The 18,186-nt window shown below is 42.3% G+C and overlaps 2 protein-coding genes and 2 pseudogenes across 33 annotated transcripts in view; all 4 read right to left on the bottom strand.

The window, feature by feature from the left end:
* The window catches only part of LOC146392385 (protocadherin gamma-C5-like), a 308,150-nt gene that overhangs the window by 119,805 nt on the left and 170,159 nt on the right, over window positions 1–18,186 (bottom strand). The window lies entirely within an intron of this gene.
* On the bottom strand, window positions 120–3,643 carry LOC146392399 (protocadherin beta-16-like). The gene has a single exon (XM_084947248.1). The coding sequence runs from the start codon at window positions 2,670–2,672 to the stop codon at window positions 273–275; it is 2,400 nt and encodes a 799-aa protein (XP_084803374.1). The 5' UTR covers window positions 2,673–3,643; the 3' UTR covers window positions 120–272.
* On the bottom strand, window positions 11,127–13,848 carry LOC146392398 (protocadherin gamma-A3 pseudogene; annotated as a pseudogene).
* LOC146392397 (protocadherin gamma-A5 pseudogene) lies at window positions 14,454–17,474 on the bottom strand (annotated as a pseudogene).

The raw sequence follows: 18,186 nt of genomic DNA, 5'->3' as shown, positions 1-18,186 counted from the left end.
CGGAAAGAGGAGCTGTTCGTAGTGCTGAATACGGACAGCTCCCACCAGAAGACAGGAAAAAGACTCCCCCCCCCCCCCTGCTCATAACTGATATTTGTATTATATACAAAATATTATATAGGCACGTGGAGGTAAAACATAGAAAACTAAAAACAAAATACACGAAACCTGGGCTTGTAAGAGTTGGCGAACCCTCACCAATAAACATTAAAAAAAAACCCCACAGAGGTTCATATTAAATACATGAATATTCATTACTATAACATTGTGGTTTATGGAAGACTAACCTCTAGAGGAGAGTCTGGTTCATCCAGGATGCTCTTTTCACTCTGTATCCGCTGCATCGTTCCTGTAGAACTGGGGTCCATTATCAGCACGTTCTGACTACCAGCTCTGCCGAACTTACAGTCACTCTTTCTGGAGTCAGTCGTCCTGCACACCTCATAATTGTACACATGTGGCAGAGTGCCTGTCCCCAAAGTGTCTGAGTAACGTGGTGGATAATATGGAATGACAGGGAGGTTGGAGTGATACAGGATGCGAGACTGTCTCCACCTGTAGATTTTGACTGATATAATAACCACTAAACACGTGATGAAGAGGAAGGAAACTACAGCCAGAGCCAAGACTAAGTAAAAAGTCAGGTTGTCATTGTACTCCTTGTCGTGTGTCAACTCAGTGAACTCCGACAGCACTTCAGGGAAGCTGTCCGCCACCGCCACGTTAACAATGACTGTAGCTGAACGAGAGGGCTGCCCGTTGTCCTCCACTATAACAGTCAGTCTTTGCTTGACAGCGTCTTTATCAGTGACTTGGCGGATAGTTCTGATTTCTCCATTCTGTAAGCCCACTTCAAACAGTGCCCTGTCTGTGGCTTTCTGCAGTTTATAGGAGAGCCAGGCGTTCTGTCCAGAGTCCACATCAACAGCCACCACTTTAGTCACCAGATAGCCCACATCTGCTGAACGAGGCACCATTTCAGCCACCAGAGAGCCCCCAGTCTGGACTGGGTACAGAACCTGAGGGGGGTTGTCGTTCTGGTCCCAGATCGTTATTTTCACAGTCACGTTGCTGCTGAGTGGAGGAGAGCCTCCATCCTGCGCTTTTACGCGGAAGTGGAAATCTTTGATCTGCTCGTAGTCAAAAGAGCGCACTGCATGGATGACTCCACTATCAGCACTAACCGACACATGCGAGGAGACTGGCACTCCGTTAACGGAGGAGTCCTCCAGTATGTAAGAAACACGGGCGTTCTGGTTCCAGTCAGCGTCTGTGGCTTTGACTGTGAATATAGAGAGACCTGGTGTGTTGTTTTCTACAATGTAGGCCTCATATGAGTTCCTCTCAAAGACAGGTGCGTTATCATTAACGTCTGAGATCTGTAAGGTGAGAGTGACGCTGCTGGAGAGGGAGGGCACTCCCTCATCAGAGCAGGTCACAGTGATGTTATACTCAGAGGCTCTCTCTCTGTCTAAATCACTGTCTGTTATTAAATTATAGAAATTATTTCTTGTCAATTTTAAAATGAATGGTACATTGTCGCTGATAAAGCATTTCACGTTCCCGTTGTCTCCGGAATCTAAATCCTCAGCATTAATCATCGTAACGACCATATTGAGTTTAGCGTCCTCTGAAATCACAGTTGATTTGGACATTATGTTGATTTCAGGTTTATTGTCGTTTACATCGAGAACATCAACAATCAGCTTACATGAGTCTGTTAGTCCTCCATCGTCATTAGCACGGAGATTTATTTGAAAACGTTTTGACTTTTCAAAGTCAATGGTTTCAATTAATGAAACTTGCCCGTTTTCCTCATTTACATAAAACATTTTCCGGACATTGTCTAACGTATTTGTGATTGAATATGTTATTTTACTGTTAGAGCCTTGATCTGCGTCTGACGCTGTAACAGTAGCAACGACTGTTCCTTTAGGTGAATTCTCAGTGACTGTAGCTTTGTATGTTTTCTGTGTAAAAACCGGAGCATTATCATTAGCGTCTAAAACTGTAATGAGAATCTGCATTGTTCCTGACATCTGTGGCTCTCCTCCATCTACAGCTGTTAACACGAGAGAGATCTGCTCTTGTTTTTCTCTGTCTAAAGGTTTCAGCAGTACCATCTCAACGTTTTTGTGTCCATCGGGGTTACTGTGCAGTTTTAGACCAAAATTGTCAGTTGGTTTTAGTTCGTATTTCTGGAGATCATTAATACCAACATCCAGATCCACAGCCCGTTCCAGGTCGAATTTTGCTCCTGTTGCGGCTGATTCGCTAATTTTGAAATTCATTTCGCTTTTTTCAAAGGTTGGTGCATTATCATTGATGTCTGTGATCTGGACTGTAACCGTGTAAAATTCCATCGGATTCTCCAAAAGGATCTGAAAATCCAAAGCACAAAGCGCCGTCTCTGTGCACAGCGCCTCTCTGTCTATTCTCTCCTTGATGAGGAGGACTCCTCTTTCTCTGTTCAGCTCGATGTATTGGTCACTATTTCTGCTATAGATCTTGGCTTTTCCTGATATTAAACGTTTAATTTCTAAACCTAAATCCTGTGCTATACTTCCAACTAAAGAGCCTCTAGACATTTCCTCCGGAATCGAGTAACTGACCTGCCCGAAGACTGGGCCGAGGGAAAGGAGAGAGACAAATAGCAGTACCTGCCGTTTCATTGTTCTTTCAGATTTCCCTCAAACGTGGAGTCCCAATCTACTTATATTCCACACAACAGAAGATATGTATTCCAAAGTCAAAACCCAAGTGTATATTCCGGTCAGCGAAAGCAAATCTCTCCAAAATAAAAACCTTTCTTCAGTATTTATCCTCCTTGATCAGAATCGCTGGATCTTTGTGCGTCGTGTTCCCTCTTTATAACGTCAATGTTACATGGGCGGTGCTGCTACAAACATGGTCTCAGTGCTCAACACTCTGGTCAACAGCGGCCCTAAGAGTCCGCACTATAAAACTGCAGAATATCATCTAAAATTCATCCGCAGGACAACTTACTGTGCAAATTCAGTAATATCAGCCTACAGAATCTTTAACACTGTCATTTGGACTTGAAAAAAGAACAATCGAGAATTTATTGTGTCTAATTTCGAGTATCACAATAACAGTATATTAGGAAAAATAGGCAGTAACACAGAATATGATATTGAGTTTGTAAAGCTATCAAAATAGAGTTTTGAAAAAACAAGTCAGCCAACTGACTGAACGAGGGAAATGAGAAGGGAACTAATGCGTTTTCTAAAATACTGATAACTGTGATCAACAAATAAAGAAATAAGAACTGAAGACGAAAAAAATCCTCTGGTATTTAAAGTATGGACACCGCACCGAATTTTTAACATGTGGAAATTAGGCTATAGGAAGCAATACTACTAATGTTGCTATCCGTTGTTCTGAAGTGAAAGAACTCGATATCTGAAGCACACTGACTACCATCAGATGCCTTTAAAAAAGAAAAGTCATTTATAACGCCTGTTAGTGTTGTTCTTTTTTGTTGTGAAGTTAAGCACGAAGGTAGTGATAACATGTGACATAAACTGAAATATATATTAACACATCCAACATAGCAGCTACCTTTGAGATCTAAAATGTCATTATCAGCAAAGAGATTTTTTTAGTGCATTTAAAACATCTTACACACACTTAAAATATATTAAAGCCATCTAACCTCTAGAGGAGAATCTGATTCATCCAGGAGGCTCTTTTCACTCTGTATCCGCTGCATCGTTCCTGTAGAACTGGGGTCCATTATCAGCACGTTCTGACTACCAGCTCTGCCGAACTTACAGTCACTCTTTCTGGAGTCAGTCGTCCTGCACACCTCGTAATTGTACACATGCGGCAGAGTCCCTGTTCCCAAAGTGTCTGAGTAACGTGGTGGATAATATGGAATGACAGGCAGGTTGGAGTGATACAGGATGCGAGACTGTCTCCACCTGTAGATTTTGACTGATATAATAACCACTAAACACGTGATGAAGAGGAAGGAAACTACAGCCAGAGCCAAGACTAAGTAAAAAGTCAGGTTGTCATTGTACTCCTTGTCGTGTGTCAACTCGGTGAACTCCGACAGCACTTCAGGGAAGCTGTCCGCCACCGCCACGTTAACAATGACTGTAGCTGAACGAGAGGGCTGCCCGTTGTCCTCCACTATAACAGTCAGTCTTTGTTTGACAGCATCTTTATCAGTGACTTGGCGGATAGTTCTGATTTCTCCATTCTGTAAGCCCACTTCAAACAGCGCTCTGTCTGTGGCTTTCTGCAGTTTATAGGAGAGCCAGGCGTTCTGTCCAGAGTCCACATCAACAGCCACCACTTTAGTCACCAGATAGCCCACATCTGCTGAACGAGGCACCATTTCAGCCACCAGAGAGCCACCAGTCTGGACTGGGTACAGAACCTGAGGGGGGTTGTCGTTCTGGTCCCGGATCATTATTTTCACGGTCACGTTGCTGCTGAGTGGAGGAGAGCCTCCATCCTGCGCTCTTACGCGAAAGTGGAAGTCTTTGATCTGCTCGTAGTCAAAAGAGCGCACTGCATGGATGACTCCACTATCAGCACTAACGGACACATACGAGGAGACTGGCACTCCGTTAACGGAGGAGTCCTCCAGTATGTAAGAAACACGGGCGTTCTGGTTCCAGTCAGCGTCTGTGGCTTTGACTGTGAATATAGAGAAACCTGGCGTGTTGTTTTCTACAATGTAGGCCTCATATGAGCTCCTCTCAAAGACAGGTGCGTTGTCATTTATGTCAGAGATCTGTAAGGTGAGAGTGACGCTGCTGGAGAGGGAGGGCACTCCCTCATCAGAGCAGGTCACAGTGATGTTATACTCAGAGGATCTCTCTCTGTCTAAATCACTGTCTGTTACAACAGTAAAGAAATTATTGCTCGATGATTTAATGGCGAACGGCAGGTTGTCATTTAAAATACACATTACCTTTCCGTTTTCATTTGAGTCGGGATCCTGTATATTTAGCATTGTTAAGACCGTCCCCGGCTTCATATTCTCGGACACTGTGTTTGATTTAGACATAATATTAATCGATGGAGGGTTGTCATTTTCATCTATCACTTCCACTATCACTTTACATGCATCGGAGAGTCCCGCCTGATCTGACACCTGCACATCAATCTCGTAAACTCTCCGTTTTTCATAATCTATTTTTCCCTTCAGTGCCAATACTCCACTCTCAGGATCGATATCAAACAGATTTGATGCGGCGGACTTTGGGATCGCGTATGCAATCTTTCCGTTATTTCCTTTATCCATATCAGTAGCACTTACAGTTGTAATTACGGTGCCAATAGCTGCATTTTCTTTAACGCTTTCTGTGTATTCAGGTTTTGAACAAACGGGCGCGTTGTCATTTGCGTCTAACACGGTAATGGTAATCTGCATTGTCCCTGACAGCTGTGGTTCACCGCCATCCAGAGCGGTTAGTATTAATGAGAAATGCTCACGCGTTTCTCGGTCTAGTGGTTTCTGTAAAACCATTTCGATGTGTTTAGTCCCCTCTCCTCGGCTGATGGTTTTTAAAACGAAATTATCGCTGGGATTTAGGGTGTAGCTGTCCAAACCGTTTACACCAACGTCATTGTCGATAGCCTTTTCTAGGATGAATCGAGCTCCGGTAAGAGCTGATTCGGATATTTCATATTTCATCTCACTTCTCTCAAATGTTGGGGGATTGTCATTTATATCCGTGATTTCAACAGTCACCGTGTAAAACTCCATTGGATTTTCCAGGATCATTTGAAAATGGAGTGCGCATTGCATTGTTTGAGCACATAGCGTTTCTCTGTCTATTCTGTCTTTAATAAGGAGCACCCCTCTTTCTCGCTTCAGCTCTATATACTCTTCAGTGTTGCCACTATAAATACGAGCTTTACCGGACTGCAGTCTGTCCACTCCTAATCCTAGATCATGGGCTATATTACCTATTAAAGCCCCCTTATTCATTTCCTCGGGGATAGAATAGCTGACTTGCCCTTGTACTGCATCGAGAGAAAGCACTGAGATAAAGAACAGCACTTGCCATCCCATCGTTCCGATTACAAAATCTTTGAAGAAAATTTAGAAAATCCTCCGTTTCTTCGACCCTGTTTCCAGTTTGGACTGTCAAATACAAGTGTACGGTCCTCAAAAACGGCATTAATCCTTTTTTGTGAAACAAAAGAATCCCACCGTGCAGTCCTCGTCTGCTCTTCGTGGCAATCCCCGCTCTTAGCTCTGCTACAAAAGCACACTAATTTCGAATGTAATATGGTGACGTACAGGGGAGGTACTAAAACAAATGCACCCTAGACAACTCGATGGCTAACAGCGTCCCTGTCTGTTCAGTGGCCTGAACTGCACTGTATTCACTACACAGTAAAAGTCGAGACATTTAACATACAGATATTTAGATGACATAAAATGGATTGTATTTGTTAGATCAAGAAGCATTCACGTGCTCCTCAGAAAACACGTACGCCTATTGGCTTGCAGCAAGCCGAATATAAAATTGAGGAAATATCTATCTATCTATCTATATATATATATATATATATATATATATATATATATATATATATATATATATATATATATATATATATCATACCTTTGGCGTACTAACGTTCGGTGTTGATCAAGTTACTTGAAGGAAGTAACTCGTTACTTAGTTACTTTTTAAAAACATGATACACAACCTGAATAGGTAATAAAGCAATAGATCTTTCAGCCCAATTCTACTTTTTCTGCACAATCCATCATATAAAATGTAATCAAACGAAAAGTCTCTTTTTAAAACTTGTTTTATTAGTTTTAATTTTTTAAAAAACATTTAAGCCTATTTCCTGCATATTCCAGCATATAAAATTAAATATTTTTTGTGTTTACTCTCACTCTTTCAAATTGATGCCAGTAAAACACAGCACAAAATAAATAAAACCAAAGACTCAGCGGCACTGAGTCCTGTCGCTCTTAAATCAATTTTCACCTGTTTAGCAGGAGTGAGGCGGGTGGAGGTTTGCCCTGGTGCAGGTGTGCCGCAGCGGTCAAGTTAGTGTCCGGGATCCGGGGGTTTCTCTGTGAATTTCACATTCCCGTGACAGCGTGATAGGTACTTGCTCATAGGTTTAGGGTTTTTTTTCCGTGTAAAAAGAAGGTTTTTTTTCCCACGCAATGTACAGCGGACGCTAATGTTTTTATCACCTTTTACGGAATCAAACTGAAAGTAAGGTCAGTACTTCCACGCTTTAAACGCTGCACGGTCATACTCTCTCTCCCGCACTCGATATATTATCCACTGTTGATCTGCGCACGTCTGTTACCACGAACGTCGCACGCGCTGACGTCATTGTCATGAGACCCTCTAGCAAACAAAATCACGGTTTATTAACTCAGTAAAGGAGCGTGCTTACGGGAAAGTAACAGTTATCGAATTACTTTTTTTGCAGTAGTAATCCCTTACTACGGATTACAGTAACTCGCCCATCTCTGCTAATGATGATGATGATCTGTGCTGCCCATGTTACTGAATTATCAAAAACACTGTACAAAGTGGCTAATTTAAATTTCATTATGCTTTTCATCGTGAATCTGTAAAATCCTGACATCATACACCCATTGGGGTGCTACGAAAATGTCTTAATACAAATGCTACACAAGTAGTCTGAAACTTAGGGAAGAAAGAAACAATACACAGAAGAAAGTGCTTGAAAGAGAGACGCACACACACACACACACAGAGAGAGAGAGAGAGAGAGAGAGATGCAACTGTTCAGTTCCATGCCTCCATAGCATTAGGATCGAACGAATGATAAAGAAATATAAAAGTATTTAAACACACAGAGACACTTTCAAAAAACAAATAAACGAGGACTCGAGCAAATCTATACTATCTGATCGGAAAAATACGTTTTAAGGGCATCTCAAAAGAGCTTTGAGAGCACTGATTTTCAGAGAAGTCAAAAAACGTGACCATGCCCTGTGGTGCTGAAGGTGCTGAAAGTACAATCCTGATAAAATAAACATTTAAATAATGTTTATTTTATGAATACACAGAAAGTAACAAAGACAAAATGTGTTACTCAAACTAACCTCTAACGGAGAGTCTGGTTCATCCAGGATGCTCTTTTCACTCTGTATCCGCTGCATCGTTCCTGTAGAACTGGGGTCCATTATCAGCACGTTCTGACTACCAGCTCTGCCGAACTTACAGTCACTCTTTCTGGAGTCAGTCGTCCTGCACACCTCGTAATTGTACACGTGTGGCAGAGTCCCTGTGCCCAAAGTGTCTGAGTAACGTGGTGGATAATATGGAATGACAGGCAGGTTGGAGTGATACAGGATGCGAGACTGTCTCCACCTGTAGATTTTGACTGATATAATAACCACTAAACACGTGATGAAGAGGAAGGAAACTACAGCCAGAGCCAAGACTAAGTAAAAAGTCAGGTTGTCATTGTACTCCTTGTCGTGTGTCAACTCAGTGAACTCCGACAGCACTTCAGGGAAGCTGTCCGCCACCGCCACGTTAACGATGACTGTAGCTGAACGGGAGGGCTGTCCGTTGTCCTCCACTATAACAGTCAGTCTCTGTTTGACAGCATCTTTATCAGTGACTTGGCGGATAGTTCTGATTTCTCCATTCTGTAAGCCCACTTCAAACAGCGCCCTGTCTGTGGCTTTCTGCAGTTTATAGGAGAGCCAGGCATTCTGTCCAGAGTCCACATCAACAGCCACCACTTTAGTCACCAGATAGCCCACATCTGCTGAACGAGGCACCATTTCAGCCACCAGAGAGCCACCAGACTGGACTGGGTACAGAACCTGAGGATGGTTGTCGTTCTGGTCCTGGATAAATATTATTACAGACGCATTGCTGCTGAGTGGAGGAGAGCCTCCATCCTGCGCCTTGACTTTGAATTTAAGTTGTTTAATTTGTTCATAATCAAACGAGCGTACTGCGTGTATCACTCCAGTTTCAGAATTTATTGACACAAAAGAAGAAACTGAGCTTCCACTGACCTCGGCATCGTCTATAAAATATGAGATTCTTGCGTTCTGATTCCAATCATGATCTCGTGCGCTGACTGTGAATATTGACCCCCCCGGGACATTATTTTCAACGACATAGGCCGAATATTTAGGTTTGGTAAAGAGCGGCGCATTATCATTCACATCAGAAATTTTTAGATGCAAATTTGTTCGTGTAGAAAGTGGGGGTGACCCTGAATCGGTTGCAGTTATTGTTATATTGTATTCAGGTGTTGTTTCTCGATCAAAAGCTACATCTGAGAGCAAATTGTAATAATCGGTCAAAGAAGACTGGATTTTAAATGGGAGATTAGAATCTATTGAGCACGTTATATGACCATTTCTTTCTGAGTCTGCATCTTTAACATTAAAAACAGCTATAGTTGTACCCGGAGAAACATCCTCTGAAATGATGCTCGAAAATGACATTATACTTATAAGGGGCGCATTATCATTTATGTCCAGGACCTCAACGACAACTTTGGTTGCATCACTCAGTCCTCCCTGGTCTTTGGCGATCACTCTTATTTCATACTTCTTGTCTTTTTCAAAATCAATGTTATCAACAACAGTAATTTTTCCGGAGGAACTATCAATTTCAAATTTTTCCGCGGATTTCCCCTTTACGTTAGAAAACGTGTAGGAAACCAAGCCATTTGAACCACTGTCTGCATCTGAAGCATTCACTGTAGTTATATAGGTGCCTATTGGCGCATTTTCTGCTACAGTAGCTTTATATAGCGATTGATTAAAAACAGGAGGATTATCGTTGACATCAAGAACAGTGATCTCTATGTTCACTGTACCAGATCGCTGTGGAGTTCCTCCGTCTACTGCAATCAGCTTTAAGGAGAGGTGTGGGTTCAACTCTCTGTCTAAAGGCTTCTGTAAAATCATTACAGCGAATCTAACTCCGTCGGCGTTAGAGAGCTGCTTTAAGACAAAATTATCATCAGGGGACAAAACATAATTTTGCAAGCTGTGAATTCCTGAATCGGGGTCATATGCGCTTTCTAAATCAAAATGAGAACCCACTGTAGCAGATTCACTAATTTCTAGTTTAATCACGTTACTTTTGAACGTCGGTGCATGGTCGTTTATGTCTAATATTTCTACTGTCACTCTGTGCAGTTCAATGGGATTTTCTAAAATAATTTCAAAGCTTAAACTGCATGGCATTACGTCTCCGCAAAGCTCTTCTCGGTCAATTCTCGCCTTCACGACTAGAATCCCTTTGTCTGCCTTCAACTCTGTGTACTGACTGGTTTCTCCGCTCACGATCCGGGCCCGGCCAGAACGGAGCCTTCTCAGATCTAAACCGAGGTCTTGTGCTACATTACCGATAAGAGAACCTTCCTTCATCTCCTCTGGTACTGAATAACGGATTTGGCCTCTGATGGTGGAAATCATGAAGACAAAGATGAAGAGAAGCCATGTCGTCGTTTCACACATCAGCCGTTTTCGGAATGGCTGCTGTTGTATCCCCATGTTGCTACTAAAATAAATCCAAAACACGACTTGAGATCAGTCGGTCACACATAAAAAAAGCAAATTGGATCCCAGTTCAATGGCGATGCGCCTTTAACTGTTAAAACGGTTGGATTGCTATTAAACAGGCAGATTCACTGCGACTCTCTCCAACGTCTCTCTGAATAAAGATTGGTTTTAGACCTCTCCTCTTTCTCTCGGCTGTCTGTAACAACACCACAACGTTTTCCTGATCAACAGCGTCCCTTAGAGTCCAAACCGAGTAGAGAAGCGAATACACTGCAAATGCATAAAAAACAACTATGCAACATACTGCGGGAACAGAACAACTGAACTATAGATTAGTTGCAAATAATATTAACAGAAGAAATATGTAGCACCAGATGTAGAATAAAGACACATACTGTATACCAAATGAGACCAAAGGCGATATATAACAACTTTAGAAGAATAAGCTTTAATTAGCTCTAAACTTCTAAACACTTTAAAGAGATAGTGAAATAAATACAAAGGTTAAAGAAGAGCAATGATTACAAGGAAAAGCCGGTATATTTAGTAGACAAACCTCAAAAGAACAAAAACACGAGGAAACTGTAAATATTTATGAATAATATTTAGTACATTTAAAATGTGGAAAAACATCGGCATAATTTGTGTATCCCACTTCGCTTGGCAGTGTAATAATTATAATCAAAATACTGATAATATGTTAATAGAAAATATAACATCACGATATTGTTTGAGAATATAGATAAGATAATCATTTTTAAAGTTCTTCATGTGAATGCAAAAACGATGTCAACTGATGGAAAGTAAGTGTACTGTCCATGGTGCTGAAAACGAAAACTTACTGTGCCACTAAGCTAAAGCGCTGAGAAGGAAAAACTAACCTCTAGAGGAGAGTCTGGTTCATCCAGGATGCTCTTTTCACTCTGTATCCGCTGCATCGTTCCTGTAGAACTGGGGTCCATTATCAGCACGTTCTGACTACCAGCTCTGCCGAACTTACAGTCACTCTTTCTGGAGTCAGTCGTCCTGCACACCTCGTAATTGTACACGTGTGGCAGAGTCCCTGTGCCCAAAGTGTCTGAGTAACGTGGTGGATAATATGGAATGACAGGCAGGTTGGAGTGATACAGGATGCGAGACTGTCTCCACCTGTAGATTTTGACTGATATAATAACCACTAAACACGTGATGAACAGGAAGGAAACTACAGCCAGAGCCAAGACTAAGTAAAAAGTCAGGTTGTCATTGTACTCCTTGTCGTGCGTCAACTCAGTGAACTCCGACAGCACTTCAGGGAAGCTGTCCGCCACCGCCACGTTAACAATGACTGTAGCTGAACGAGAGGGCTGCCCGTTGTCCTCCACTACAACAGTCAGTCTTTGCTTGACAGCATCTTTATCAGTGACTTGGCGGATAGTTCTGATTTCTCCATTCTGTAAGCCCACTTCAAACAGCGCCCTGTCTGTGGCTTTCTGCAGTTTATAGGAGAGCCAGGCATTCTGTCCAGAGTCCACATCAACAGCCACCACTTTAGTCACCAGATAGCCCACATCTGCTGAACGAGGCACCATTTCAGCCACCAGAGAGCCACCAGACTGGACTGGGTACAGAACCTGAGGGGGGTTGTCGTTCTGGTCCTGGATAATTATTTTTACACTCGCATTGCTGCTGAGTGGAGGAGAGCCTCCATCCTGTGCTCTGACTAAAAACTTAAGCTCTTTAAGTTGTTCATAATCAAATGAGCGAACTGCGTGAATAGTTCCAGTTTCGGAATTAATGGACACATAAGAAGAGGTTGGATTGCCACTGATCTGTGTTTCTTCGAGAAAATATGATATTCTAGCGTTTTGATTCCAGTCACTGTCTCGTGCACTGACCGAAAATATGGACATTCCCGGTGAATTGTTTTCTGTAATGTAAGCAAGGTAGCTGTTTTTATCAAATAATGGCGCATTGTCATTAACATCAGAAATTCTCAGTCGTAAAACTGTTGCGCTTGACAAGGATGGCGTTCCTGAGTCACTCGCCCTTACAGTTATGTTATACTCAGGTTCATGTTCCCTGTCAAAAGCTGACACTGTTATTAATGCATAGTAATTAGTTATTGTGGATTTCACTTTAAACGGGAGAGCGCTGTCTGTTGCGCAGCTAATTTGACCATTTTGTTCTGAGTCTGCATCTATTACGTTTATTATTGCGACTGTGGTGCCAGAGGGAGAATCTTCCGGCACAGGACTGGAGAATGACATCACATTTATAACAGGTGCGTTATCATTGACGTCTATAATCTCAATTAGAACTTTGCTCGAATCTGTTAGACCTCCTTGGTCGGTAGCTTCAATCATAATTTCGTGTTTCTTTTCTTTTTCATAATCTAGGTGCCCTGCGAGTGTTATAGTTCCCATAGCTTCATCTAAATTAAATATGTCAGCCAGCTTTTCTTTCATGTTTGAAAATCTATATGTAACAAGACCGTTTGACCCGATGTCTGCATCGCTTGCATTCACTGTCGTGATGTAGGTACCTCTTAATGAATTTTCCAAAACGGCAGCCCTGTAGAGAGACTGGTTAAACACTGGAGGATTATCATTAGCATCCAGCACTGTAATATCTATATTTACAGTACCAGATCTATGCGGAGTTCCACCGTCTATAGCGATGAGCTTTAGTGATATTTTTGGCTCACTTTCTCTATCTAACGGTTTTTGTAAAACCATCTCAGCATATTTCCGACCATCTGGACTTGAGTGTTGTTTCAGATCAAACATGTCATTTGTGTTTAATATGTATTTTTGTAGACCATTACTGCCCACATCTGCGTCCTCGGCGCTGGCCAATAAAAATCGCGATCGCAGTGTCGCAGACTCGCTAATTTCAAATTTAATTTCTTCCTTCCTAAATGTCGGGGAGTTGTCGTTTATGTCAGTTATCTCTACTGTTATTCGGTGCAGCTCCATAGGATTTTCTAAAATAACCTCAAAGCTGAAGCTACATGGTGTTACGTCTCCACAAAGCTGCTCTCGGTCTATCCTCTCGTTCACGACTAAAATGCCTTTGTCTGTTTTCAGCTCCGTGAACTGGATGCTTTGCCTGGTCACAATCCGGGCACGGCCAGAACGAAGCCTTTGCACATCCAGACCGAGATCTTGAGCTACATTTCCAATAAGAGAGCCCCTTTTCAGCTCCTCTGGGATTGTATACCTGATTTGTCCAAACACGATGTGACTGAGACAGCCCAGAAACAGCAGAAAGGACCATACTGACCTGAAATTCAAACGCCATTTTACACACGACCGAGGCGAGTTTTTAAACGCCATTGCACACACAAAAAACGAAAATTGCACAAAATCCTTATGTAAACGATCCACAAAGAACAAAGGCTGTTATATCCAGTATCCTTTGATTTTGAAGTCCTTGCTCTTAACGGATTTGTGACTGCAGCTCTGAATGCGAAGCCCACCGTTTATTTTCGATCCTCAGCAAACGGGAAAAAGGAAACCTCTGCCTCCACCAAATCAGCACTGAATACTAGTTTCTCTGACCAACAGCGTCCCTTACTGTCCAAATACACGAATATCACAAACACGAAAAGGAAAAAAGTGCTTTCAAAGCACTTTTCTGCTTTACATTTTTAATCAGCAATCACACATCTGTCTTTTAACTACAATGCCATAAAGTCTTATGCAGAAATACCAGTGAGACAGTTGTTTTAAAATATAACAATAACTACTTAAATTAAAACAATAGATCTTGCTCCTCTTTTCAAAGTGAATTAAGCAGCACGTTAAAAGGGGAGTGTGAACCTTCAAGCAGTTGAGCTGTCCAAGAGTTGTGGTTCTGAAAACGCACCATGGGTTACCAGAAATGTGAGCGATGAAATGTGGTATAACGTAGAATAAACCTCTAAAGAATGTGGGCATAAACTTAATTATGTCAAAGTCCTCACCTCAAGAGGAGAGTCTGGTTCATCCAGGATGCTCTTTTCACTCTGTATCCGCTGCATCGTTCCTGTAGAGCTGGGGTCCATTATCAGCACGTTCTGACTACCAGCTCTGCCGAACTTGCAGTCACTCTTTCTGGAATCCGTCGTCCTGCACACCTCGTAATTGTACACATGTGGCAGAGTCCCTGTGCCCAAAGTGTCTGAGTAACGAGGTGGATAATATGGAATGACAGGCAGGTTGGAGTGATACAGGATGCGAGACTGTTTCCACCTGTAGATTTTGACTGATATAATAACCACTAAACACGTGATGAACAGGAAGGAAACTACAGCCAGAGCCAAGACTAAGTAAAAAGTCAAGTTGTCATTGTACTCCTTGTCGTGTGTCAACTCAGTGAACTCCGACAGCACTTCAGGGAAGCTGTCCGCCACCGCCACGTTAACAACGACTGTAGCTGAACGAGAGGGCTGCCCGTTGTCCTCCACTATAACAGTCAGTCTCTGTTTGACAGCATCTTTATCAGTGACTTGGCGGATAGTTCTGATTTCTCCATTCTGTAAGCCCACTTCAAACAGCGCCCTGTCTGTGGCTTTCTGCAGTTTATAGGAGAGCCAGGCATTCTGTCCAGAGTCCACATCAACAGCCACCACTTTAGTCACCAGATAGCCCACATCTGCTGAACGAGGCACCATTTCAGCCACCAGAGAGCCACCAGTCTGGACTGGGTACAGAACCTGAGGGGGGTTGTCGTTCTGGTCTTCAATATTTATTCTAACTGTGGTATTGCTGCTTAAAGGAGGGGAACCCCCATCCTGTCCTTTTACAAAAATGTGTATAGTTTTAATTTGTTCATAGTCAAATGATCGTAGTGCCTGTATAACTCCGCTTTCTGCGTTTACTGATATGTAAGTAGATATAGGACTACCATTTAACTCGGTATCAACAAGCAGGTAAGACAGGCGTGCGTTCTGTCCTGAGTCGGAATCGCGTGCTTTAACGGAAAACACAGACAATCCCGGTGAGTTATTCTCCATAACAGACGCTTCATAATAACTCTGTTCAAATATCGGGGCATTATCATTTACGTCTGCTATTCTAAGTGTTATTGTCTTGTTTGTTGAGAGGGGTGGGCTCCCTTCATCCACTGCCGAGAAAGTGATATTATAAACAGGATTACGCTCCCTGTCGAGCACACCGTTTGTGACCAGAGTATAATAATTTTTTAGAGATGAATGAATTGCGAACGGAATATTGCTGTTTACTGAGCAGTCTACTTTTCCATTTTTGCCTGAATCCAGATCTTTGACGTTTATGATAGCCACGGTAGTCCCACTAGGTGAATCCTCGGCAATAGCATTAGAAAACGAGGTTAGTGTTATTAAAGGAGGATTGTCATTGACGTCTATAACCTCAATTATCACATTTGTTGATGTGCTCTGTCCACCTTGATCTTTTGCCTGTACCCCAATCTCATATAATTTATTCTCTTCATAATCAATTATACCAGTTACTGTTAAATCGCCGGTATTTTCGTCCAGATGAAATAGTTCGGCAACATTACCGGACATTCGATTAAAATGATAAGTAACATGGCCATTTATCCCTTCATCTGCATCTGTTGCGCTTAAGCTCACTACTAACGTTCCTCCTGGGACATTTTCTTTAACAGAAGCCTTGAAAATTGATTGCATGAATACGGGAGCATTGTCGTTTGTGTCTCGCACAGTTACGTGTATTTTTAAGGTGCCTGATCGTTGTGGTTCACCTCCGTCCACAGCAGTTAGCGTGAGGAGCAGCTTTCCTTCTTTCTCTCTATCTAAAGGTTCAGAAAGATAAAGCTGTGCATATTTATGACCATTTGGGCTAGATGAGACCTTTATATTAAAATGTGTTTTGGGGTGTATTGTATAGCCGTGTAAAGCGTTAATGCCAACATCGGGGTCTGTTGCACTCACTTGCAATATTTCGGTTCCTGGAAGAGCTGATTCTACAAGTTCTAAATGCATTTCCTTCTCCTGAAACGCAGGGGCATTGTCATTAACATCCAGTACTTCCACAACAACGCTATGCAGTTGAATTGGATTTGTCATAATCATTTCCAAATTCAAGCTGCAGGGCGATGTCTGTCCACAAAGCTGCTCTCTATCTATTCTCTCTCCCACGACCAGATTTCCTTTGTCTACATCCAGCCTAATATACTCACTGCTGTCACTGATAACAATTCGGGCACCGCCTGATTTCAGTCTTTTAGCGTCGATACCTAAATCTTCAGCCACATTTCCCACAAACGAGCCCTTCCTCATTTCCTCTGGAACAGAGTAGCGGATTTGGCAAATTGTCGCGTCGATGAGAAAAACAAGGATGAAGGCCCGTACTTGCCATTTAACCGTGCGAGCAATCCTGAAAGAATGCATATTTCTCAATCAATTAATCCAAGTCCACATAGAAGAATGTCGACAAAAGGCTTTTAAACTGTCGATATCGTCCTTCTCTCTATGGAGTTGCAATCCACAGTTGGAGACCGAATGTATCCGCCTAAAATCAGTGTCGAAAATAAGCGACTGTCTTGCTCTCCTACTGTATATTTAGAAGAGTACAGAGGGTGTAAAGCTTTAAATGGGCTGTAAAGACCAACAGCGGCTCTTAGAGTCCAAAGTAAAAATAACAAGTGATGTGAACAAGGAAGGAGAAATAAACTTGTATAGGAGTAACAATTCAGGAGTGAATTAACACTAAAATGAAAACAATAGATGATGCTTAAATACTTCATGTGAGAAACAGAAAAAGAGTAGTGCAGCACAGTCATGAGTAATACAATTTGAGTCCTCTGTAAAAGAAATAAACTCAAACATATACTCTGATTACAGTAGACATCTTGAGACTGGTTTGAAACGCGCAAGCAAAATGAATAAAACTTAAAGAAACAACGTACATACTTTAAGGAAATCAACTTTTATAGTGACTCATGTAACTGAAGTCAAACTGATTAGAAAACAAACCAAAGAGTATTAAACTATTCCAATATAATTGACTGAACGTTAATAAAATCAGTGGATCAATAAACTAACCTCTAGAGGAGAGTCTGGTTCATCCAGGATGGTCTTTTCATTCTGTATCCGCTGCATCGTTCCTGTAGAACTGGGGTCCGTTATCAGCACGTTCTGACTACCAGCTCTGCCGAAATTACAGTCACTCTTTCTGGAGTCAGTCGTCCTGCACACCTCGTAATTGTACACATGTGGCAGAGTCCCTGTCCTCAAAGTGTCTGAGTAACGTGGTGGATAATATGGAATGACAGGAAGATTGGAGTGATACAGGATGCGAGACTGTCTCCACCTGTAGATTTTGACTGATATAATAACCACTAAACACGTGATGAAGAGGAAGGAAACTACAGCCAGAGCCAAGACTAAGTAAAAAGTCAGGTTGTCATTGTACTCCTTGTCGTGCGTCAACTCAGTGAACTCCGACAGCACTTCAGGGAAGCTGTCCGCCACCGCCACGTTAACAACGACTGTAGCTGAACGAGAGGGCTGCCCGTTGTCCTCCACTATAACAGTCAGTCTTTGTTTGACAGCATCTTTATCAGTGACTTGGCGGATAGTTCTGATTTCTCCATTCTGTAAGCCCACTTCAAACAGCGCCCTGTCTGTGGCTTTCTGCAGTTTATAGGAGAGCCAGGCGTTCTGTCCAGAGTCCACATCAACAGCC

This window comes from Perissodus microlepis, chromosome 2 (assembly GCF_051167445.1).
Source record: "Perissodus microlepis isolate ML-2025 ecotype Zambia chromosome 2, ASM5116744v1, whole genome shotgun sequence".
In the NCBI taxonomy this organism is placed as follows: Eukaryota; Metazoa; Chordata; class Actinopteri; order Cichliformes; family Cichlidae; genus Perissodus; species Perissodus microlepis.
Note: the sequence above shows the minus strand (reverse complement) of the source record. Positions and strands in the feature narration are given on the sequence as shown.

Excerpts from the sequence above, each read along its gene's own strand:
- LOC146392399 (XM_084947248.1), bottom strand. The coding sequence starts at position 2,672 with ATGAAACGGCAGGTACTGCTATTTGTCTCTCTCCTTTCCCTCGGCCCA.